The sequence below is a fragment of the Tachyglossus aculeatus genome, chromosome X1, assembly GCF_015852505.1.
Source record: "Tachyglossus aculeatus isolate mTacAcu1 chromosome X1, mTacAcu1.pri, whole genome shotgun sequence".
Taxonomy (NCBI): domain Eukaryota; kingdom Metazoa; phylum Chordata; class Mammalia; order Monotremata; family Tachyglossidae; genus Tachyglossus; species Tachyglossus aculeatus.
Window position 1 is genome coordinate 98884121 of NC_052101.1, and position 26207 is coordinate 98910327.

The window sequence follows — 26207 nt, forward strand, 5'->3', positions numbered from 1 at the left end:
AATCCTGACGTATGATTCCTGGGCAGTTCTGGAAGGGTGGGGATCCCAGGTGTGTGGCCCACTTCAGGTGAGACTGGCAGTCTGGGGGATTATGGGGAGCGGAAGAGTCTAGGCTTCCCAGTGGAGTCTCTAGACCCTTACGGTTTGTCCCGTGCCTTGTGAGAAAATCTGGCGAACCATTCTACCCTGGTTTCTGGTTTGGGGGGTGAAAGGGGGAAAAACAGCTAAAAAGATTTATTGCAGTGAATAAAAAAGTTAACCAAAGTCTTTTATTGATACATTCTTGGACAATATCACAGGATCGAAAGAGAATGGAAAGGGGGAGCTTTGCGGCAAGGATTGATTCACTAAATTGGCACATAAGCAGCAAGATTAACGAAATTACTTATTACAAACAGTAAAAAACATACATGCTTTTTTTTAAGTCCTTATCACACTGGTCAGTCATAGTGGGGCATCAACAAAACCTCAAGACATGTAAAAGCCATATTCTTTCTTCCAAATATCTTAGTAAGTAGTAAAATTATTGCAAAATATTCATATACCTAACGAAAATAACAAAATATAACACAAATACAAATATCAAACGTAAATTCTTAACATGTACTGTAAAATACATTACTGGCATGCATTCCAAATATCAAGACCTCTATTCAATTCAGCCAAACCCTTTCTTCGTTGCTGTGGCCTATCGTGCTTAGGATAGGTGGGGCATACTTCGCAGCACAGTTTTTGGTCTTTAAATCTCTTTTTCTTAAAAAAAAAATAACATATATGGTTTGTTGTGATACGATAATAATAGTTATACAGTAATATACAGATTTGTTTTAGTCCACCAAGATTTTTTCAAATGTCTGAGAGAATAGGGCTCCTACAGAACTGGGCATTTGAAACAAACAGTGACCTTTGAAACAACATTGGATGGCAATACGCAAAAATCCTCACAAACTGTACAGAAAGTCTTTAAAACCTTGCAGTCTGGAAGTACATAGAATGACAAATCAGCCCCTGTAAAGTCACCATCACTAAATGCTGTTCATTATAAGGAGCTAGGTACCCATTCATTGAGACGGTCTGAAGTCACAGCCGAGTGGCAGTGTTGATGCCAGTGACTTAATAAGCCAAGATTAATTAAGGATATTTCAAAAGCAGCTGTTTAGGACACTTAGATCCTCTAACATTGGTCTCCAGTAACTGCCCAGCCATTAAACTCCTCCAGTGATGGGATGCTGCACGACGGGAAGAGTCCTCTGCCAGGTTGGATGACTGAATAATTGAAGGTCTTCCTCCCTCATATTTCCGTTGGATGGAACGGATTAGATGACTAGGTTGTTATAACTGACGTACTTCTTTTTTGCAGCAGGGCCTGAAAGAGAAAAGTCCAGTGAAAATAATCACCGATTGACGTCTGATTTGGGAAGTGCGTGCTATGTGCCAAGTGCTGGGTTAAGCCCTGAGGTGTGCAATCAGATCAGATCCAGTCCCTGTTCCCCGTGGGGCTCATTGATCCATTTGTCTGAACCCGTGGCCCCTTTTGAACAGACCGGAGTGCTTCCTGATGAGCCAGCACAACGCTGGAAGAGATCTCCTAAGGTGCCAAGGTACGCTGTTGTTGGTGACTTCTTGAAACACTTCCAGGTTACTTGTGTTCCTTGGAAAATGTGTATTTTTTGCCTTGATGACATTCATTGTCATGGAGCACAGGCCACCTAAGTGGTGTCTCCAGTTCTCACTATTACCCAATTCAATTACCATAGATTTACTTTTACAGTGTTATAGCCTCCGAGTCTGTAATGGTAATTTAAGAAAAATAGATTCCATTAAGATTTTAAGCCAGTTTAAATATCCTATAAGTCTTAACTCTGAGGGCTTCCTTTGGGTTTTCCCTTAGAGTAAAATAAAATCTTTTCCACTTACTGCAGAGCTTCGTGGACTCTAGAGAGCCAGGTGGTTGGAAATCACAATGTCCTACCTACTAAGATGGCCCTGGGTTTATTTCCCACTTTGTTAAAATGTAAAGAGAGAGTGGTATTATTACTGAAGTTCTGCCAAACGATACTTAGTAAATCCAAAATGGTTACACAGTTAGTGGTGTTCTCAGGCCAAAGATTTGGTAATGCAGGCTGAGGGGTGGATTTCATTGGGCTGGGGGCAAGGAGACAAGGTTTTCCAAATCTTACCAGGTATATGAGTAATTCACCGAGACAGAAAAATTCCAATGATCTGAACAGAATCACTGCAGCAGACACACCAAGGTACAGGAGAATTGCCACCGTAGGCTATACAAAGGTCAGCTTGACTTCTTTTTATGGTATTCATTAAGTGCTTATTATGTGTCAAACACTGTTCTAAGCTCTGGGGTAGGTACAGGTTAATTAGGTTGGACACAGTCCCTGTCCTGCATGGGGCTCACAGTCTAAGTAGGAGGGAGAACAGGGATTGAATCCCCATTTTACATTTGAGGAAACTGAGGCACAGAGAAGTTAAGTGACTTGCCCAAGGTCACCTAGCAAGCAACTGGCAGAGCCAGGATTAGAACCCAGGAACTCTGACTCCCAGGCCTGTGATCTTTCCGCTAGGTCCAGCTGCTTCTTGCCCTCTTGTGGCAGAAATACATATAACTCACCTGGAAATTGAAAATGTCTTTTTAAAAATGGTGAGGTACCAGGGTTAAAAAGAACCTTACCTAGACTTTGTGCTGGCCAACATCTTATACCACAAGAAGAACTGTGTTTTGCTAGATGTCACAACCCAGACTGTAACACCACCACCTGAAGATGGGTCTAGGGCTAGATGTACCTTCTTGAGAAATTCAGTTGTTTCTGAGATGTTCCTTGAGTGATTGTGTTCAGTTTGAGAATGACGACAGGGAACTTTGTTATTTTACCTAGTCATTGCTGCAAAATGTCATCTCTGGTAAACCTCAGCTGACAGTCATGAAAAAGTTACAACTGATCTTGCAAAATAGAGTGTTTATCTTTTAAGACTTGGAGAACTGACATGTTTACAAATTTTATTTGGAAACCTCTGTTGTACTGATAATTAAATATCTGAAATTAAAGTGATGTGCAAATATAATTATATGTTTAGAATTTAGCAACCCAAAATGTGAATAATCACTATGGGGGTTGGCCAGGAGGGGATGGGGAGGAGCTAAATGTATTTAGGATGAACAGTGTTCATAGATTCTCAAAAACATCCAGGAGGTCCCACAGTTATGTTGACAGATCCTTGGGTCTGAATGTTTTTATGATTCAAACAACTGGTAGTGGAAGGCTCATCTGAAAAATTAAGAATGAACTCAGTATAATTCCACTGAATTATTTCATCTGCTGAAAAGTGAAGGCCAAAAAAGGACACTTACATATAAGTGCTTCTGCCTGTTACACTCTTGCCTTTCACACAATAGTAGTATTAACAGCAAAATCCCACCTCCTCCAACAAGGTTTCCTCAATTAATTTCCCAGAACCCTGAGTCATATCATCCCTTCGACCAACTCTAGCATTTATGAACTTATTTGCACCCATTCTCAGCACTCATGTATGTATGTATGTATACTTGACTATTTATTTTCGATCACTCAAGTTGTAAATATGTTTATGTTCGTCTCCCCCATTAGAGTGTAAGTGGACAAGGAACATGTCACTTCTTTATTCTGCAATTCCCAAGCACCTAGCACCATTTACCATACCATGTGGGAGGCTCAGGAAATGCTGTTGTTGCTGCTATGACTACTTTTATTAGTACTACTACTATTGCCACCACTGAAGTACTCAATAAATACTATTATGAAACTTCTAGGATAACAGAATAATTTAAAGTGATACAGTACTTATTTTCAAACCATTCTAGATTGCTGAGTGTTTCAAGTATTTGTATAGGCCTGTCCAGTCAGTTCATTTAATATTGCTATCATTGAACTTTTTTAGCAGTACAGGAAAAATTGAATATTTGGGTTAAAATCATTTATTCACTTCAAATTTATTTTTTTTTCTCCCCCTTACAGTAAATATGTTTGCCAGTTATAGTCATTTAGGTTAGGTGAGTTAAAAAAAAAATTGGAGTAATTACCCTTACATTTGCAATCAGTCATGATATGCAGAAATAATTCTTTGGTTGTCCACTACTGTGGACAACGGTGCATTTGCTGTGCTGGGTATTGTACTGGAAAATTGCACTTGGGTAGATAAAAGAGAACAATGAGAGTTGATTAGTATCAGCAGTCAGTAATTCCCATGCAAGACTCACTTTCAGAACTCTTCCCATAGAAAAAGTAATGCATTACTGAAGAATTTTTCAGTAAATCTAAAATCCTTAATCTTTGGGTATTTTCCCCACAACAATGGTGAATTATGAGGCAAATGAGATGTGAAAATGAGCACAAATTCAGTTGCTCAAAGGAAGTAATTTACAAAAAGTATTCATTCACCAAAATTTAATTCTAATTCTTGTGTAGAATATCTGAAGTCCATTTGTTCAATTCATGTATTGGGAAGTAGAGAACTGTGTTTGGATGATGACAACGTTTTTTCTTAATTCTGTTTCCTTACCTTTTGACAACATAAGGAGTGAAAATGGGTGTACTCAGATGAACAACTAAAAATTACAACTAACTCTCAGTTCAGATTAATTCAAGCTCCAGAATTAAACTTTGTCCAAATTAAAACGTGTATTGAATAGCTGTCTTTCTAGCACTCTGTAGTTTCTTAATGTATTACAAACACGACACCGAGGGGGTCGCATTTTCAATTTCATTTTCACTGAATGGAATTCTGGAATTCAAAAGGCTCATTACATATGTCGCTTTCGCACCATCCCTCCTCCCCCTTCCCTTTCTTCCCCACCTTTAAAGCCCATATTATTCGCCCCTACCACCCCCTCCAGATTCTTATAGCCCTCAACTACTGCCCCCTGGCCCCACCTCCAACTTTTTTAACCACTTGGACCCTTTTCTCACCTTCCTTCTCTCCTTTTTCATGCCCACTCTGATCCTCGGAGACTTCAACATCTATATGGATGTCCCCGGTGACTCCTCTGCTGCCCGCCTTCTATCTCTTCTTGATGCTGCCAACCTCCTGCTCCACCCCACCCAGCCCACTCACCAACTTGGTCACACCTTCGACCTTATCATCTCCTACCCCTGCACTATCTCCACCCTCACCAACTCTGAAATCCCTCTCTCAGATCATAACCTTCTCACCTGCCTCCTCTCTCATACTCCTCCCCCCTGTAAATCTGTATTACTCCCCCACAGAGACCTCCGATCTCTCGATCCCATCCATCTCTCTCAGCGCCTCCCTATCCTCTCTACTCACTCTTGATGACCAGATAACTGCTCTCAACACCACCCTCTCTACTCAACTCAGCTCGCTCACTCCCCTTTCCCTTCATCGCTCCTGCACCACTAACCCACAGCCTTGGGTCACTGCCACTGTCCGCCTCCTTTGCTCATATAATAATAATGATGGCATTTATTAAGTGCTTACTATGTGCAAATCACTGTTCTACGTGCTGGGGATTACAAGGTGATCAGGTTGCCCCACAAAGGGCTCACAGTCTTCATCCCCATTTTACAGATGAGGTAACTGAGGCCCAGAGAAGTTAAGTGACTTGCCCAAAGTCACAAAGCTGACAACTGGCGGAGCCAGGATTTGAACCCATGACTTCTGACTCCAAAGCCCGGGCTCTTCCCACTGAGCAACGCTGCTTCTCCTAAAAAATGAGCTGCTGAATGCTGCTGGCAAAAGTCTAAACACCAAGCCAACTTTGTTCACTTTAAATTTGTCCTTTCCTGCCTTAACTCTGCCCTCCCCTCTGCCAGGCAAAACTATTTTTCTTCCCTTATTGACACCCATGCCCATCACCCCCATCAGCTGTTCAAGGCATTTAACTCCCTCCTCAGGCCCCCTGTTCCTCCCCCTCCTCCATCCCTCACCCCCAACGATATGGCCACCTACTTCATTAGTAAAATTAACACCATCAGGTCTGAGCTCCCCAAAGTCACCGCCCCCTTCTCCATCCCCCCGGCTCTCAACCTTCTCTGTTACTTTCCCATTCTTCCCAGCAGTATCTTCAGATGAGATCTCTCTCCTCTCAAGTGCCACCCCATCTACTTGTGCTTCAGACCCCATTCCCTCTCATCTTATGAAAACTCTCCCCGTTCCCTCCTCCCCTCCTTAACTTCCATCTTCAACTGCTCACTCTCCACTGGTTCCTTCCCCTCTGCTTTCAAACATGCTCACATCAACCCCTTCCCAAAAAATACTCTCTTGACCCCACTACCCCTTCTAATTATTGCGCTATCTCCCTCCTACCCTTTCTTTCCAAACTCCTATAATGAGTCATCTACACTCACTGCCTCAAATTCCTCTACCCCAACTCTCTCCTAGACCCCCTCCAATCTGGCTTCCATCCCCTAAACTCCACCGAAATGCCCTCTCAAAGGCCACCAATGACCTCCTTCTTGCCAAATCCAATGGCTTCTCCTCCATCCTAATCCTCCTCGACCTCTCAGCTGCCTTCAACACTGTGGACCATCCCCTTCTCCTCAACACACTATCCAACCTCGGCTTCACAGACTCCGTCCTCTCTTGGTTCTCCTCTTATTTCTTTGGCCGTTCATTCTCAGTCCCCTTTTGCGGGCTTCTCCTCCCCCTCCCATCCCCTTACTATAGGGGTTCCTCAAGGGTCAGTTCTTGGTCCTTTTCTGTTCTCCAGCTATACTCACTCCCTTGGTGAACTCATTCACTCACATGGCTTCAACTATCATCTCTATGCTGATGACACCCAAATCTACATCTCCACCCCTGTTCTCTCTCCCTCCCTCCAGACTCGTATCTCCTCCTCCTGCCTTCAGGACATCTCCATCTGGATGTCTGCCTGCCATCTAAAACTCAACATGTCCAAGACTGAGCTCCTTATCTTCCCTCCCAAACCCTGTCCTCTCCCTCACTTTCCGTCACTGTAGAAGGCACTACCATCCTTCCCATCTCAAAAGCCCACAACTTCGGTGTCATCCTTGACTCCGCACTCTCATTCACCCACACATCTAATTTGTCACTAAAACCTGCCAGTCTCACCTCCACAGCATCACCAAGATCCACCCTTTCCTCTCCATCCAAACCACTACCTTGCTGGTTCAATCTATCGTCGTATCCCGACTGGATAACTGCATGAGCCTCCTTTCTGATATCCCATCCTCCTGTCTCTCCTGGCTTCAGTCTATACTTCACTCTGCTGCCCGGATTATCTTTCTACAAAAACACTTGGGGCATGTCACTCCCCTCCTCAAAAATATCCAGTGGTTGCTTATCAACCTTCGAATCAAGCAAAAACTCCTCACCTTCTGCTTCAAAGCTCTCCATCATCTTGCCCCCTCCAACCTCACCTCCCTTCTCTCCTTCTACAGCCCAGCCTGCATACTCCACTCTTCTGCTGCTAACCTCATCACTGTGCCTCATTCTCAACTGACCCACCGTCAACCTCTAGCCTACATCCTCCCCCTGGCCTGGAATGCCCTCCCTCCACACATCCGCCAAACTAGCTCTCTTCCTCCCGTCAAAGTCCTACTGAGAGCTCACTTCTTTCAGGAGGCCTTCCCAGACTGAGCCCCCACTTTTTCCTCTCCTCCTCCTCCTCCCCTCCCAACCCACCTTTTACCCTCCCCCCATCCCCTCCCCACAGCAATTGTGTACATTTGTACATATTTATTACTCTATTTTATTAATGATGTGTATATAGCTATAATTGTATTTATTCCGATAGTATTGACACCTGTCTACTTGTTTTGTTACCTGTCTCCCCCTTCTAGACTGTGAGCCCGTTGTTGGGTAGGGATCGTCTCTATATGTTGCCGATTTGTACTTCCCAAGTGCTTAGTACAGTGCTCTGCACACAGTAAGTGCTCAATAAATATGATTGAATGAATGAATGAGTCAAGGATGATCAGTCATCATCATCACTGTTGTTTTTGAGCATTTACTGTGTGCAGAGCACTGTACTTAGCGCTTGGGCGAGTACAATATAATAGAGTTGGTAGACACATTCCCTGCCCACAAAAAGCTTACAGCTTAGAGGATGGCCTAGGCCAAGGTTGTGGCCTTTTGATTCATAAAAGTTTGATTTCTGGCCCAATTGATATGATGAGAAAGGCAATGTTAGAAGATTTAAGAGTGGTGTAACATCACCTTGAGTCTAAACGTTTCTTATTTTTTTTTAGTTTATAGGCTCATTACTACATGAATAGTAGTGCTTCTTAGAAATCTGAATTACAGTAGCACAAGACCAGCACTTCGGCTAAATCCGGAATTGTGTTGTGGAAAATTGAGACAATAACCAGATAACCAATAAGTGCTAGTACAGTGCTCAGCCCATAGTAAGTGCTCAATAAAAAACAATGATTGATTGAACTCCAGCCAAATACATAGTATTTTCTGCAGCAAGCAAAGAGCTGAGGCACTGGTGGGGTTTTTAATTTGTTTTTATCTTGGCAATTGCCTGAATTATCCATATCACCTTGTAAGTAGTATAGACTTAGCCAGAGACTGAGGGAAGGGGAAGTGGAAGAATATACATATGAAGCTATTTGTTTTGCAATTATTTTCAAGTGCATGTTTGATGCTTTTATACAATGCTAAGCCATTGTTATCAACCCATCAGGTTTTGATTGTAGCCTTTAACACTCCTCTTACCTTTTATCACCAAAGGATAGTAGGCCAAAAACAATCTAGTTGAAATTGAGAAATCTGTTTTTGTTCAAATAGAGAAAAGAGTAAATGCATACACCAATGTTTCAAAGAAAATCTAATTTGTCGTTACAAGATGTAAGACATCATATCTGTTGACATGGCTCTTAAAAAATTCATTTACAACACATCTCAATTGAAGGAAATAGTCTATGTTATGGAACAACACCATGCCTCACTCTTATTTTCAGTTAAGTTTCTGGGTAATTTGATTGCTGCTGTATTTGTTTATTCAGTTTGTATTCTGCTTGAAAAAAAGATGTTGCCATATCAAAGCTTTTTACATCTTCTTTTTATCCCTTTTGTTACCACATTAGTAGACTTCCATAGATGAGGAAGAATTAAAGTCTCTCATTGGAGGAATGGCTCTCATATTCCTTAGACATACCCTGGATAGTTGTTTTTTTTTTTTTTTTATTGGCACACTTTAAGGCTAAAGTCAGTGAAGTGATGTATTTTATTAAAGGTCAAAAATAAATCAGCGATCTTGATGTGCTCATCTATTAACTGAAGAATAGCTCGACATTAACCTCAATTATTTAGCCCTCATTCCTTCTGTCGCCACTACTTCTTTATTCACTGCATTTGAATGCTAATATGGGTGTGGGGTAGGGGTAGGGACTCAGAGTCGTATACTACCTCATGACAGCTCCAATTTATGCAATAAGAATATTGTGTAATATTCTACTAATAATAATAATAACATCTGGCTCATACTAGATGCCAAGCACTGAGCTAAGAGCTGGGGTTCAGATAAGATTACCAGATTGGACACACACCTTCTCCCACATGGATCTCACAATCTAAGAGACAGGAAGAGCAGGCATCACCCCTATTTAATCAGTCAGTCAGTCAATCCATGGTATTCATTGAACACTTAACTTTGTGTATAGCACTGTACTAAACTCTTGGAAGAGTATGATACAACAGTTGGTAAGTACATTCCCTATTTAACAAAGAAAGAAACTGAGATCCAAGGAGATTAAATTATTTATCCTAGGTTATGTGGCAGGTCAGTGGCAGAATCGGAATTAGACGCTGGTTCTCCTGACACTGAGACCCATGCTCTATCCACTGGGTAATGCTGCCTCCTTTTGTGACATGCAGGAAGACTCTGGAGCTAATTTAAACTCCTGGTGATGTCCTAGGTTAGAGCAGACTCTTTGAGCCCTCCCGACTTTGTGCTCACAGACTCATTGCTCGATGTCACTATGGCAGCTCTCAGAATGAGGATGCATAGCACTGGCACCCACTAGCTGGACGAAAAGCCACTGGGAGTCAAAGGGAAGCAGACCTTCTTTCCACAAGTCCATGCTCCCATGAGGGTTCTACTCCCGGCTCCGCCACATGTCTGCTGTGTGACCTCGGGCAAATCACTTAACTTCTCTGAGCCTAAATTACCTCATCTGTAAAATGGGGATTAAGACTGTGAGCCCCTTGTGGGACAACCCGATCACCTTGTATCCCCCCCAGTGTTCAGAATAGTGCTTCACAGATAGTAAGCGCTTAACAAATGCCATCATCATTATTATTATTATTATGAGGGCATTCACATTGGGCCTGGCTACCTTTGCACAAAACCACAATATGTAAAACACTACAGGACAAAATGTAAGAAGAAAGTGGCCCAAAAGAAAACCCTGCATTTTACACTGGGTATAGTACAAGCATAATATTGTAAATTCCTTGAGGGCAGGGATTGTGCCTATTAACTCTATTATCTTATACTCTCCCAAGCATTTAGCACAGTAAGAGCTCAATAAAATTCATATGCTTTGTCCACATAGTGTGGAGATATGAGATTGGGGAGGGGAGAGAATTGTCTGCGTTGCCACCTGCTAACAGCATCTTGATCTGAATTGCAGTGAGCTCAGTAGTATATTGACCCCACCTCACCTTCTAGTTATCGTCCCATATCCCTCCTACCATTCCTTTCCAAACTCCTTGAACGAGTTGTCTACACGCGCTGCCTAGAATTCCTCAACAACAACTCTCTCCTCGACCCCCTCCAGTCTGGCTTCCGTCCCCTTCATTCCACGGAAACTGCGCTCTCAAAGGTCACCAATGACCTCCTGCTTGCCAAATCCAACGGCTCATACTCGATCCTAATCCTCCTCGACCTCTCAGCTGCCTTTGACACTGTGGACCACCCCCTTCTCCTCAACACGTTATCTGACCTTGGCTTCACAGACTCCGTCCTCTCCTGGTTCTCCTCTTATCTCTCCGGTCGTTCTTTCTCAGTCTCTTTTGCAGGCTCCTCCTCCCCCTCCCATCCCCTTACTGTGGGGGTTCCCCAAGGTTCAGTGCTTGGTCCCCTTCTGTTCTCGATCTACACTCACTCCCTTGGTGACCTCATTCGCTCCCACGGCTTCAACTATCATCTCTACGCTGATGACACCCAGATCTACATCTCTGCCCCTGCTCTCTCCCCCTCCCTCCAGGCTCGCATCTCCTCCTGCCTTCGGGACATCCCCATCTAGATGTCCGCCGGCCACCTAAAGCTCAACATGTCGAAGACTGAGCTCCTTGTCTTCCCTCCCAAACCTTGTCCTCTCCCTGACTTTCCCATCTCTGTTGACGGCACTACCATCCTTCCCGTCTCACAAGCCCGCAACCTTGGTGTCATCCTCGACTCCGCTCTCTCATTCACCCCTCACATCCAAGCCGTCACCAAAACCTGCCGGTCTCAGCTCCGCAACATTGCCAAGATCCGCCCTTTCCTCTCCATCCAAACCGCTACCCTGCTAATTCAAGCTCTCATCCTATCCCGTCTGGACTGCTGCACTAGCCTTCTCTCTGATCTCCCATCCTCGTGTCTCTCTCCACTTCAATCCATACTTCATGCTGCTGCCCGGATTATCTTTGTCCAGAAACGCTCTGGACATATTACTCCCCTCCTCAAAAACCTCCAATGGCTACCGATCAATCTGCGCATCAGGCAGAAACTCCTCACCCTGGGCTTCAAGGCTCTCCATCACCTCGCCCCCTCCTACCTCACCTCCCTTCTCTCCTTCTACTGCCCAGCCCGCACCCTCCGCTCCTCCACCACTAATCTCCTCACTGTACCTTGCTCTCGCCTGTCCCGCCATCGACCCCCGGCCCATGTCATCCCCCGGGCCTGGAATGCCCTCCCTCTGCCCATCCGCCAAGCTAGCTCTCTTCCTCCCTTCAAGGCCCTGCTGAGAGCTCACCTCCTCCAGGAGGCCTTCCCAGACTGAGCCCCTTCTTTCCTCTCCCCCTCGTCGCCCTCTCCATCCCCCCGTCTTACCTCCTTCCCTTCCCCACAGCACCTGTATATATGTACATATGGTTGTACATATTTATTACTCTATTTATTTATTTATTTATTTATTTATTTTACTTGTACATTTCTATCCTACTTATTTTATTTTGTTGGTATGTTTGGTTCTGTTCTCTGTCTCCCCCTTTTAGACTGTGAGCCCACTGTTGGGTAGGGACTGTCTCTATGTGATGCCAATTTGTACTTCCCAAGCGCTTAGTACAGTGCTCTGCACATAGTAAGCGCTCAATAAATACGATTGATTGATATTGCGAGTAGGTAGGTCAGGAGAAATCAATTGTATTTACTGAGTGTTTACTATGTGCAGAGCACTGTACAAAGCACTTGGCAAAGTACAATACAACAGAATTAGCAGAAACGTTTCTTGCCCAAAACAAGTTTAAAATCTAGGGGAAATCCTTCTGTCCTTAAAGCATTCTGTTTCTACATTCTCACAGGCATCCTCAGTTTTCCTCCATTTTCTCAAAAGATGTAAAAAGCGGGAGTAGGCCTGAAAACAGATTTCCTTCATGTTAATTCTAAACCTACAATGAAGACATGTAAAATTGAAGTATTTCTGCTTCAATTTCAAATGGAAACACTCTTTGTAGAAATGAAGCTATATTATCATTCTGTTTTTAAAGTTGTTCTGAATCTTTCCTTTCTGATGGCTTTCCTGAGGATCCACAAGGACAGACTATGGAGCTTTGGTCCTGGACTGCAGATTTCTTTGCAGCATCTCATGATTTAATCATGAAACAGGAACGTATTAGTTTGCTGTTATCAAGTTACGTGAAGAGTGGGTCTCATCTCCGATCACTTTTATAGTCTTCACTTCTAATAAATTATATCATTCCCAGCTGTAATGACTTCCCATCAGTCTCAGTAAAGTTGAGACAATTAGTAATTCAACAACCTCCCCAGCTATAAATAGCAGTGCTCTGCCAGCTACCAGTGAGGTTTATCACCTGGACACAAATTACAATGAGAAATCAGAAGTTACTAAAGAGAGAGAGTTTCTCTTTTTTTCCTGGGTACTAATTAATCTTCTGCATAAATAGGCCCAAGAAAAAAATGCAGAGCCAAGGTCTGTAGAGAGAGTTTTTTTCTAACAAAGATTACAGGGCTAACAGACTTGTTCTGTCTTTCAACCATGCTGTGGGTTGTAAGGAACGATCATTTAAGTGTCACGTTGTATTCCCAAAGCCTTTGCTGCAGTGTTACCTCACTGGACCTCAATGCAGAGACATGGTTAAAAAGAAAAAAAGGGAAACTGAAACTGGCATCCCTCTCTCATCTGTGACTACTAAAAAGGGAGCCAGCCGGCATTTCATTTCTCAATAGAGTGTTTAGAAAAAAAAAAGAGAGCTTTTTCATTTAAAGCGTCCCCAGCATCTCCACTCTTGCCCTCTCACCAAATAAAAAAAGAGTAAAATTGAGTTATCTGAAAGTGTGGAAGGAATAGAATTCCTGGAGATAATGCAAAATAGGTGGTTGATTGTTCAGGTTTCTCACACTTGACTTTGGTTGCTCCTCAGGCCTAATCTTCGGGGTCCATCATTTCTCCTCTCCTCCTCCCTCTCCCACTCTCTCTATCAGGGCTCCTCCAGTTTGGACAGAACTCAGCCTTTCCAATTGCTCTGAGCTTTATGGGACTTTTCAGAGGTGAACTCTCACGGGACGCAGCATGATGGAAATGAGCTGGTGTAGTGGTTAGATCACAAGCCTGGGAGTCAGAAGGTTATGAGTTCTAATTCCAGCCCTGCCACATGTCTGTTGTGTGACCCTGGGCAAGTCACTTCACTTTTCTGAGCCTCAGTTACCTCATCTGTAAAATGGGGATTGAGACTGTGCACCCCACATGGGACCAACCTGATTTGCTTGTATCCACCCCAGTGCTTAATACAGTGCCTGGCAAATAGTAAGCACTTAACAAATATCATAATATGTTTTCACTTGTGACCTGAACCCCAAAGCAGTATGAAGGCGTTGCTGCAAAATTTTAACATCCTTTCTTGTCCTTCGTTATTTTCCCTTGCTATAAGGCAGAATACTCCCAGAGTTATCTCTACAGAATACTTAATGTATAGGGATTTGAGCAGGTTAATCTGCCCCACACCAGAATAAAGAGATTATTAGTTCTGATCTGTAATCAGCTACTGCAGGTATCAGGTTTATTGTTTTAAAGAGGAGGCACAACATGTGTAAGGTGTAGATACATAAAACTCCAAACTGTAATGCTTATGGGACTGTTAAATCTTAATTTTTATTCTTTGCACATATGACATTTCCAACATTTCCCCAAAAAGAAACACTGTTGATAGCACTCTGTGAAAAGGAGGTGTGAAAGGTAACATGCCCAAGATCCCATAAGAAGTCAGAGAGGACCCAAATCTCCTGAATCCTAGGTCTTTGCTAGAAACTTCTGACAATGTTAATATCAATCAATCAATTATATTTATTGAGCGCTTACTGTGTGCAGAGCACTGTACTAAGCACTTGGGAAGTACAAGTTGGCAACATATAGAGACAGTCCCTACCCAACTTTGGGCTCACAGTCTAGAAGGGGGAGACAGAGAACAAAACCAAACATATTAACAAAATTAAATTAATAGAATAGATATGTACAAGTAAAATAAATGAATAGAGTAATAAATATGTACAAATATATATACATATATACAGGTGCTGTGGGGAAGGGAAGGAGGTAAGACAAGGGGGATGGAGAGGGGAACGAGGGGAAGAGGAAGGAAGAGGCTCAGTCTGGGAAGGCCTCCTGGAGGAGGTGAGCTCTCAGTAGGGCCTTGAAGGGGGGAAGAGAGCTAGCTTGGCGGATGGGCAGAGGGAGGGCATTCCAGGCCCGGGGGATGATGTGGGCTGGGGGTCGACGGCGGAACAGGCGAGAACGAGGCACGGTGAGGAGATTAGCGGCAGAGGAGTGGAGGGTGCGGGCTGGGCTGTAGAAGGAGAGAAGGGAGGTGAGGTAAGAGGGGGCGAGGTGATGGAGAGCCTTGAAGCCGAGGGTGAGGAGTTTCTGCCTGATGCACAGATTGATTGGTAGCCACTGGAGATTTTTGAGGAGGGGAGTAACATGCCCAGAGCATTTCTGGACAAAGACAATCCGGGCAGCAGTGTGAAGTATGTATTGAAGTGGGGAGAGACACGAGGATGGGAGATCAGAGAGAAGGCTGATACAGTAGTCCAGACAGGATAGGATGAGAGCTTGAACGAGCAGGGTAGCGGTTTGGATGGAGAGGAAAGGGCGGATCTTGGCAATGTTGCGGAGCTGAGACCGGCAGGTTTTGGTGATGGCTTGGATGTGAGGGGTGAATGAGAGAGCGGAGTCGAGGATGACACCAAGGTTGTGGGCTTGTGAGACGGGAAGAATGGTAGTGCCATCAACAGTGATGGGAAAGTCAGGGAGAGGGCAGGGTTTGGGAGGGAAGACAAGGAGTTCAGTCTTGGACATATTGAGTTTTAGGTGGCGGGCAGACATCCAGATGGAGATGTCCTGAAGGCAGGAGGAGATGCGAGCCTGGAGGGAGGGGGAGAGAGCAGGGGCAGAGATGTAGATCTGGGTGTCATCAGCGTAGAGATGATAGTTGAAGCCGTGGTAGCGAATGAGGTCACCAAGGGAGTAAGTGTAGATCGAGAACAGAAGGGGATTAAGCACTGAACCTTGGGGAACCCCCACAGTAAGGGGATGGGAGGGGGAGGAGGAGCCTGCAAAAGAGACTGACAATGAACGACCGGAGAGATGAGGAAAACCAGGAGAGGACGGAGTCTGTGAAGCCAAGGTTGGATAGCGTGTTGAGGAGAAGGGGGTGGTCCACTGTGTCGAAGGCAGCTGAGAGGTCGAGGAGGATTAGGATAGAGTATGAGCCATTGGATTTGGCAAGCAGGAGGTCATTGGTGACCTTTGAGAGGGCAGATTCCATGGAATGTAGGGGACGGAAGCCAGACTGGAGGGTGTCGAGGAGAGAGTTGGTGTTGAGGAATTCGAGACAGCGCGTGTAGACAACTCGTTCAAGGAGTTTGGAAAGGAATGGTAGGAGGGATATGGGGCGATAACTAGAAGGTGAGGTGGGGTCAAGAGAGGGTTTTTTTTAGGATGGGAGAGACATGGGCATGTTTGAAGGCAGAGGGTAAGGAACCAGTGGAGAGTGAGCATTTGAAGATGGAAATTAAGGAGGGAAGAAGGGATGGAGCAAGAGATTTCATGAGATGAGAGGGAATGGGGTCAGAAGCACAGGTGGTCAGAGTAGCACTTGAGAGGAGGGAGGAGAGCTCCTCTGAGGATAATGCTGGGAAGGATGGGAGAGTAGCAGAGAGTGTTGAGAGCTGGGGGGTTGGGGAAGTGGGGGGAGTGACTTTGGGGAGGTCAGACCTGATGGATTTAATTTTGTTAATGAAGTAGGAGGCCAGATCGTTGGGGGTGAGGGTAGGAGGAGGGGGAGGAACTGGGGGCCTGAGAAGGGAGTTGAATGTACAGAAGAGCTGACGGGGATGATGGGCATGGGTGTCAATAAGGGAGGAGAAATAGTTTTGTCTGGCAGAGGAGAGGGCTGAGTTGAGGCAGGAAAGGATAAACTTGAAGTGAACGAGGTTGGCATGGTGTCTAGACTTTCGCCAGCAGCGTTTGGCAGCTCGAGCATAAGAGCGAAGGAGGCAGACAGTGGCAGTGATCCAGGGCTGTGGGTTAGTGGTACGAGAGTGGCAAAGGGAAAGGGGAGTGAGTGAGTCTAGCTGAGTGGAAAGGGTAGAGTTGAGCGCAGTAATCTGATCATCAAGACTGGGTAGAGAGGAGAGGGAGGCGAGGTGGGGTGTGAGGCACTCAGAAAGATGGATGGGGTCAAGAGAGTGGAGATCTCTGTGAGGGAGTAATATGGATTTACAGGGGAAAGGAGTGTGAGTGAGGAGGCAGGTGAGAAGATTATGATCAGAGAGAGGGATATTAGAGTTGGTGAGGGTGGACACAGTGCAGCGGTAGGAGATGATGAGGTTGAGGGTATGACCAAGTTGGTGAGTGCGTGAGGTGCGGTGGAGCAAGAGGTTGGCAGCATCAAGGAGAGATAGAAGGCGGGCGGCAGAGGAGTCATCAGGGATATCCATGTGGATGTTGAAGTCTCCGAGGATCAGAGTGGGCATGGAAAAGGAGAGAAGGAATGTGAGGAAGGGGTCAAAATTGTTAAAGAAGTTGGAGGTGGGGCTGGGGGGTGGCGGTAGATGATGGCTACAAGAATCTGGAGAGGGTGGTAGAGGTGAATAACGTGGGCTTCAAAGGAAGGGAAGGAAAGGGAAGGGGGAGGAGGGATAGTGCGAAAGTGACACTGGGGGGTGAGAAGGAAACCGACACCTCCTTTTCCAGTGAGTCTTGGGGAGTGGGAGAAGAAGAGGCCTCCACTGGAGAGAGCAGCAGAGAGACCGTGTCATCTGGAGACAACCAAGTTTCAGTTAGGGAGAGGAGGAGTAGAGAGCTGGAAAGGAATAGGTCCAGGATGGAAGGGATCTTACTTAAAACGGAGCGGGGGTTCCAGAGGTCACACTTAGCAGTAGCTGTGGAGGGAGGGGAGGGAGGGGGAAGGGTGCGAGTGATGGGGAGGGTTTGGATTGGGATGAGTTGGCAGGGGCCTAGGTGGGGAGAGTGGGAAGAGGGAGAGTAACAGTCTCTCTTATTCTCTGTATGTCTCTCTCTCTCTCCCTACTCTCTCTTTTTTCCCCTTTCTATCTCTGTGTTTGTGTGTGTGTGTGTGTGTGTGTGTGTGTGATTACCAATTTCCTGAGAAGTGGAAAGGGAATCATTCAAGGTTGAAAAAAAGTGGGAATAAAATGGGAGGGGAGAGAGAATAGCCAATATCCTGAGATATTGAATCAATCAATCATTCAATCAAAGGCATTTACTGAGTGATTTTTATGTGCAGAGCACTGTTCTAAGTGCTTGGGAGAGTAATAATAATAATAATAATAATGGCATTTATTAAGTGCTTACTATGTGCAAAGCACTGTTCTAAGTGCTGGGGAGGTTACAAGGTGATCAGGTTGTCCCCCGGGGGGCTCACAGTCTTAATCCCCATTTTACAGCTGAGGTAACTGAGGTGCAGAGAAGTGAAGTGACTTGCCCAAAGTCACACAACTGACAATTGGCGGAGCCGGGGTTTGAACTCATGACTTCGGGCTCCAAAGCCCGGGCTCTTTCTGCTGAGCCACGCTGCTTCTTCTGCAGACATGTTCCCTGCCCACAGTGAGCTTATAGATATCTAGTTTTCAAGTTCATAGTGAGCAGGGAACATGACTACCAACTCTGTTGTATGCTTCTAAGCGCTTAGTACAGTACTCTGCAAATAGTAAGTGCTCAATGAATATCACTGAGTGATTGATACATGCAGCTCTACAAAGGCTCTCAAATTTCCCACCAAGCATGAGATACTTTAGCTTACTAACACATAAGAAAAGGAGAGGAAACCAGAGTAAAGCAGAGATTCCCTGTGGGTACAGATAGAGGGTAACTGGCCTTATTCCATCATCTTGTGCACTTGATTGCCTCTGCCACTTGCCTCCTGTGTGACCCTGGGCAAGTCATTTCTGTGTCCCACTTTCCTCATCTGTGAAATGGGGATTCAATACCTGCCCTCCCTCCTACTTAGACTGTGAGCCCCATGTAGGACAGAGACTGTGTCCAACCTTATTAATTTGTTTCTATCCCAGCACTTAGAACATTCAATAATATTTCAATCATATTTATCGAGTGCTTACTCTGTGCAAAGCACTGTACTAACAGTGTTTAACACATAGTGAACACTTAAATATTATTATTATTATCATTATGATTATTACCATTATTATCATTGAGTTCACACTGCTGATTTATTTAGCTGCCACTTGAACTTAGGGGTGATGCTTCCTTGCATTGTATTTGGAATTCCCTTGAACATAAAGAGTTTGAGTATTTTCCATATCTGCATCCTACCCTCATAAGGGACAATGCATTGAACAAGGAAAGAGTTTGAGAATACCTAGAAGTATCAACCCCAAATTGGTCAAAATGATCATTTGAAGGTGGCTTTGACATTGGGTTGTCTCAAACTAAAAATAAAGCCTCTGTGGAAAGAGGTGGGTCAGTGATATGTGGCAAAACAGCTTTTGACCACTAGTAGCAATATCAAAACACTTTCAGGGAGCTTGTTGGGTTAGCAAGATATAGTGATCATGTAGTCCATTTTTAATGGGCACGAAAACATTTTAAATCCAATATTACACTATCTTTTACACTTCCTGGCCAAATTGGAACAAAGTTTTCAGGAACAAAAGGGTGTGTGGTGGTGGGGGGGGTGGGGGGGGTGCATTACGCAAGCCCCTATCACTAGAATCAATTCTTCCATCCAGTTTTTCAGTCCTCAAGTCTCAGGACTGAGGCTCATCTGTTGGTATCAACAGGCTATTTCACCATATGATATCTGTTCTGTGACCTGGTGCAATGTACTTATAGTCATAATCCAGGTGCTGGATTCATAAAATCTATCAGCTGGCCCAGTGGAAAAAAGACACTGATATGTGAACCCAATCATTGAATGGGAGTAAACTAGACAGAATGGAATCCTCGATATTATTCACCCAATCTCATTCTAAAGCACAAAGGGACATTGAGGCTGAATCTTTAAGTCATTCACACTGGACATTAGTGAATGGCAGAATCAGGATTTTCATCTCCAGTTCATTTCAAATGCTAGCCACAAAGCTGTTGTACCTGATTACGTATTCTGTTAGGATTTTCTTCTCATCATAGCAATGATTTCCATTCTTTTCTGCTGCTGATAGATTATTGTAACTGACTTACTACAAGATGCCAGGCCTGCACCAAAAATGAAATGTTGTGTCTAACAGGGATAATTGGTACAAATGTTTTAATTGAAATTTGATTTTGCCCTTGACCTTCTCATATTTTGGGATGAGTGGAATGAGCACCCCAAAGAATGTATATTTATAGGCTGTTTATCATTTTGAAAAACATTCCTGCTGCCTCTAGAATAGCTAATTAAGTTTGAGCATGGTTCATGACATCACCCAAGGTTCAAATTTCAGAAGTAGCCTTCCATGTGATTCATTCTGGAAGCAAACTACAGGCTACTCCAGCAACACACAAACAGCAGCTTGCTTGGATCTCTAGCCAACCACTTCCATTTTTCTGATCTGGTTATGGTAAAAGAAAGGAAGCTTCTCTAACTGTGTTTGCCATAAAAATTGGATCATTTCGCAGTATCACTTATGCCACAGGGCAATAGTATCCCAATTCATTCATTCATTCCAAGATCCACCCTTTCCTCTCCATCCAAACCGCTACCCTGCTGGTTCAATCTATCATCCTATCCCGACTGGATTACTGTATCAGCCTCCTTTCTGATCTCCCATCTTCCTGTCTATCCCCACTTCAATCTATACTTCATGCCGCTGCCTGGATCATCTTTGTGCAGAAACGCTCTGGGCATGTTACTCCCCTCCTCAAAAATCTCCAGTGGCTATCAATCAACCTATGTACCAGGCAAAAACTCCTCACCTTTCGCTTCAAGGCTCTCCATCACCTCGCCCCCTCCTACCTCACCTCCCTTCTTTCCTTCTACAGCCCAGCCCACACCCTCCACTCCTCTGCCGCTAACCTCCTCACTGTGCCTCGTTCTTACCTGTCCCGCCATCGACCCCCCGGCCCACGTCCTCCCCCTGGCCTGGAATGCCCTCCCTCTGCACATCCATCAAGCTAGCTCTCTTCCTCCCTTCAAAGCCCTACTGAGAGATCACCTCCTCCAGTTGGCCTTCCCAGACTGAGCCCCCTCCTTGCTCTTCCCCTCCTCCCTCTCCCCATCCCCCCCACCCTACCTCCTTCCCCTCCACGCAGCACCTGTATATATGTTTGTACATATTTATTACTCTATTTTACTTGTACATATTTACTATTCTATTTTATTTTGTTAATATGTTTTGTTTTGTTGTTTGTCTCCCCCTTCTAGACTGTGAGCCTGCTGTTGGGTAGGGACCATCTCTATATGTTGGCAACTTGTACTTCCCAAGCACTTAGTACAGTGCTCTGCACACAGTAAGCGCTCAATAAATATGATTGAATGAATGAATTTATTGAGCACTTACTGCAAAGCACTGTACTAAGCGTTCAGGAGAATACAATACAACAATAAACAGACACATTCCCTACCTACAAAGGCTTACACTGAACTATTTAATTAATTAATAATTAACTATTTAATTATTTAAGTCATGGAGGTTGTACAAGCATTCTGTTTCTATCTCTTTTCTAACCTCAGGCAAATCAGTTCACATTCACTCATTTATTCTTTCATTTTTCAATATGTTTATGTCTGTCTCTCCCATTAGAGTATAAGCTTCTTATGGACAGGGAAGATGTCACTCTCTTCTGTTATGTCTTTCTAAGTTCTTAGTACAGTGTATTGCACTCAAAGGGCACCTAATAAATGTTACTACGACTACTATTACTACTATTTTCTCCTTTTGTAAATGAAAGAATCATAGTGTTTTCCATTGGTAAAGCATTGAAGACTCATGGAGTATAACTTTGTCTATGACTCCCACCCCATAACAAGTCTATAGAGTTGTCTTTATGTACCTTCAAGATGATTGGAGATTTTTACGTTATTATACTTTAACCAGGGTTCTGAGATCTTGATGGATTTTCATTGGAATTATCTTGAATGGAAAACAAGTGTACTCTGTGGTGTTCAATTTACTATGCTTCCACTCCAGATATTGAAATGTCCTATTTTCCTGTAAGATTATAGAAATTGAAATGATGGCAACCAATCAATAGCTGATATTTATTGAGTGCTTACTGTGTGCAGAGCACTGTAATAAGTGCTTGGGAGAGTACAATGTAGCAGAGTTGGTAGAGACGTTCCCTGCCCACAATGAGCTTACTGTGTAGGGGAAGTATGTTTATCCCATTCCTCATGGAGGTTTTGAATGAGGGAGAGACAAACATTAATATTAAGAAATAATTATTTGGTAGAGTGGTCTAGTGGAAAGAGCACAAGCCTGGAAGTCAGAGAACCTCAATCATTTAATCAATCAATGGTTTTGATTGAGGGCTTATTATGTGCAACACTGTACTAAGCACCTGGGAGAAAACAATACACAATTTGGCTCTCAAGAAGCTTACGGTGTTGTAGGGGAAACAGGGGAAACAGCAGAGTATAAGGATTCATACATAATGTGCTGTGGTGCTGGGATGCCGTGAGTATTAAAGTGTCACAGTACTTAAAAGTGATGTGGGCTAGGATGGGGAAAGAATCAAAGTGCTTAAGAGGTACAGCTGCAAATGTGTAGGAGACACGGAAGGAAGTGTGAATAGTGGGGAAATGAGGGGTTAGTCAGGACTGGCTTCAGTAAGGCTTTGAATATGGGGAGAAAGGTGGTCTGTTGGATATGAAGGGGGAAAGAGTTCCAGGATACTGAGGGGACATGAATAAGTGGATGTGAGCTAGATGGATGAGATCAAGATAACAATAATAATAATAATAATAATAATAATAATAATAATAATGGCATTTGTTAAGTGCTTACTGTGTGCAAAGCACTGTTCTAAGTGCTGGGGGGGATACAAGGTGATCACATTGTCCCACGTGGGGCTCATAGTCTTAATCCCCATTTTACAGATGAGGTAACTGAGGCTCAGAGAAGTTAAGTAACTTGCCCAAGGTCACACATCAGTCATGTGGGGGAGCCAGGATTAGAACCCATGACCTCTGACTCCCAAGCCTGTGCTCTTTCCACTGAGCCACGCTGATTCTTGGCAAGATATAGTGACTGGGTTGGTGTTACAGGAGCCAAGTGGGCAGGCTGTTGTAATGGGGGATTAGCAAGGTTAAATAGGAAGGGGAGAGTTGATTGAGTGCTTCTCTATGATGGCATTTGTTAAGCACTTACTATGTGCCAAGCATTGTTCTAAGCACTGGGGGGATACAAGGTGATCAGGTTATCCCACGTGGGGCTCACGGTCTTAATCCTCATTTTACAGATGAGGTAACTGAGGCACAGAGAAATTGTGATGTGTCCAAAGTCACACAGCTGACAAGTGGCAGAGCCAGGATTAGAACCCATGACCTCTGGCTCCCAAGCCCGGGCTCTTTCCATTGAGCCACACTGATTCTCGGCAAGATATAGTGACTGGGTTGGTGTTACAGGAGCTAAGTGGGCAGGCTGTTGTAATGGGGGATTAGCAAGGTTAAATAGGAAGGGGAGAGTTGATTGAGTGCCTTGAAACCAGTGGTAAAGAGTTTCTGTTTTATACAGATGTGTATGGGCAACAATTGGAGATTTGTGAGGAGTGAGGTGACTTGGACTGAACAGTTTTTTTGGTTTTTTTTTCAAAAAATAACCCGGTTACCAGAATGAAGTATGGACTGGAGTGAGCAGAGTATTGAAAGCTGGAATGCGAGGAGGATGATAATAATAATTATAATAATAATCGTATTTGTTAAGAGCTTACTATATGCTAGGCACTGTATTCTTTCAATCATTCAATTCATTCAGTAGTATTTATTAAGCGCTTACTGTGTGCAGAGCACTGTACTAAGCGCTTGGGAAAGTACAATACAACAATAAACTGTGACATTCCCTGTCCACAATGAGCTCATAGTCCAGAGAGGGGGAGACAGTCATCAATCCAAATAAATAAAATTACAGATATAGACGTAAGTGCTGTGGGGCTGGTGGACGAGAGGGGAGGGCAAAGGGAGCAAGTCAGGGCGAGGCAGAAGGGAGTGGGAGATAAGGAAAAGTGGGGCTTAGTCTGGAAAGGCCTCTTGGAATAAGGCTTTGAAGGTGGGGGAGAGTAATTGTCTGTCAGATTTGAAAAGGGAGGGCATTTCAGACCAGAGGCAGGGTGTGTGCCAGGAATTGGTGGTGAGACATGCGAGATCAGAGCACAGTGAGAAGGTTAGCACTAGAGGGGTGAGGTATGTGGGCTGGGTTGTAGAAGGAGAGAAGTGAGGTGAGGTAGGATAGTGCAAGGTGATGGAGTGCTTTAAAGCCAATGATGAAGGTTTTTTGTTTGATACGGAGGTGGATGGGCAACCACTGAAGATTTTTCAGGATGGGGGTGATATGTCCTGAACGTTTTTGTAGAAAGATGATCTAAGCACTGGGGGGCTACAAGCAAATCGGGTTGGACACAATCCCTGTCCCGCATGGGGCTCAAAGTCTCAACCTCCATTTTACAGATGAAGTAACTGAGGCACAGAGAAGTAAAGTAACTTGACCAAGGTCACACAGCAGACAAGAGGCTGAGCCAGAATTAGTAGTCAAGGCAGAATAGTGTAAGAGCTTGGGCCAGCTTAGTAGCTGTTTGTATGTAGAGGAAAGGGTGGAAAGTGAAGGTAGAAGTTATAGGATTTGGTGACAGATTTAATATGTACCTCCCAAGCGCTTAGTACAGTGCTCTGCACACAGTAAGCACTCAATAAATATGACTGAATGAATGAATGACTATGTGGATTGAATGAGAGGGATGAGTCAAGGATAATGTCAAGTTTATGAGCAGGGAGATATGGGAATGATGGTAGTGCTGTTTGCAGTGATGGTAAAGTTGATGGGAGGGCAGGATTTTGGCAGAAAGATAAGGGAAGACAGGAAGAAAACAAAGAATGATAGGGGAATTGGAGACCATAGCCAAATTGACACAGGCCTTAGGGATTGCTCAGTATAAATAGATCTAAATCAGAGTTGTGTTCCTATAACCTTTAGGCACAGTTAGCCTAACTGCTGAAGTAAATCAGATAAATCCCCTCAAAGAGAATTTTATACCTAAAGGATCAGTATAATGCTACATCATAAGGAAAAATTACACCTATCCAATCTCATAGGTTCTTTTAACTGTTACTTCTCTGAAGTTCTCAGAGAAAATTTGAAAGAAAATAAAAAATATGACCTTGCTTATGCTCTGAAGTAGCTAGGGGTTTGAAGTTTTTTTCTTAAGTATTTTTTCTTTAGTTTACAAAGCCCATTTTAAAGATGGTACCATCTTTTAGAGGAAGTTTTAAAACTTTTCCAGCCATTCATACTCACTATAATCAAACTGTTTTTGAGGGGTTGAAATTCTAGAATGAAGAATTCATGAAAATGTTTTCATTAAACAGCCCCTGGACTTTAGATCTGGTTTTTAGTGGGCTAACACAAAATCTAAGGAATTACTTGTCAGAGCATGGACAGTATAAAGATATTTAGTAACAGACAGTAATACCCTGCCAATTTGCCATGCATTAAGTATTTAATATAGATTTTCTCCCAGTTGAAGATGCACTAACAAATTCGCCAAATAATTCAGACTTCTTAAACATGCACTCAATCTGATAATTCAGACAATAGGTCTGTTTTTGTACTTGTAATCTCAGAAAAGTGAATCTAAAGTGGTGTCTTTTGGGCCTAAATTATCTAGAAAGTTTGCTGGAGGGTCACCTGACCTTTGGCATTGACCATCAAGAGTGCAGAATGACTCTGAATGGTTTGGTTATATACAATAAAAGCCCATAAGAGGGAAAATAATTGCTATCTCAGACTGCCACTAACTTTGGTGATTATGGTGTTTTCCATATTTCAATTTGGGTGGAATAAAAAAAAAGTTATTTCACTAGCCCAAATGTGGGTGATCATAAAGAAAATGACAGACAATTCTGTGAATTATCCATCAGTCAGTCAACGGTATGTATTGAGTGCTTACTGTGTACAGAACATTGTACTAGGCAACTTCAGAGAGTACATTATAATAGAGTTGGTAGACACAATTACCACTCACAGGGACTGAGCAGAAACAAGAGGAAGAGATATCTCAAAGTAAACTGTTTTGGGCACTGAACAAAGTAAATCTTCTTGATGGGCAGTTCATGGAAAGAGATGCAGAAGGCACTTCCTTCTAGAGATGACTTTACTTTTCTGAGTCAAGACTATTGGACGTTGACCTCACAATCAGGCAATTTCTTATTTCAGGTCTTCTAAATTATGCAGAAGCATTAGTGAACATCTAGCAACTCAAGAATTATCTAGAAAACAGGTGGGCCATGCTGTGTAACAGTGACAGCATCTGACAAGTTGATAGGCACTGATTTCGACCCAGGTGTAGCAGGAATGCTGACACTTAGAGACAAATCACTGGACCACACATAAGTGG

The 26207-nt window shown here is 43.7% G+C and overlaps 1 protein-coding gene across 3 annotated transcripts in view; it reads right to left on the reverse strand.

Moving 5' to 3' along the window:
* Positions 1-243: 243 nt before the first annotated feature.
* GRM7 (glutamate metabotropic receptor 7) overlaps positions 244-26207 on the reverse strand; it is an 808167-nt gene continuing 782203 nt past the window's right edge. For all 3 annotated transcript variants that reach the window (XM_038740578.1, XM_038740577.1, XM_038740576.1), the window contains one exon: positions 244-1366. Coding sequence is in view for 1 of the 3 variants with exons in the window: in XM_038740577.1 (XP_038596505.1) it covers positions 1317-1366 (50 nt within the window). In the remaining 2 variants the exon portion in view is untranslated. The remainder of the gene's footprint in view (positions 1367-26207) is intronic.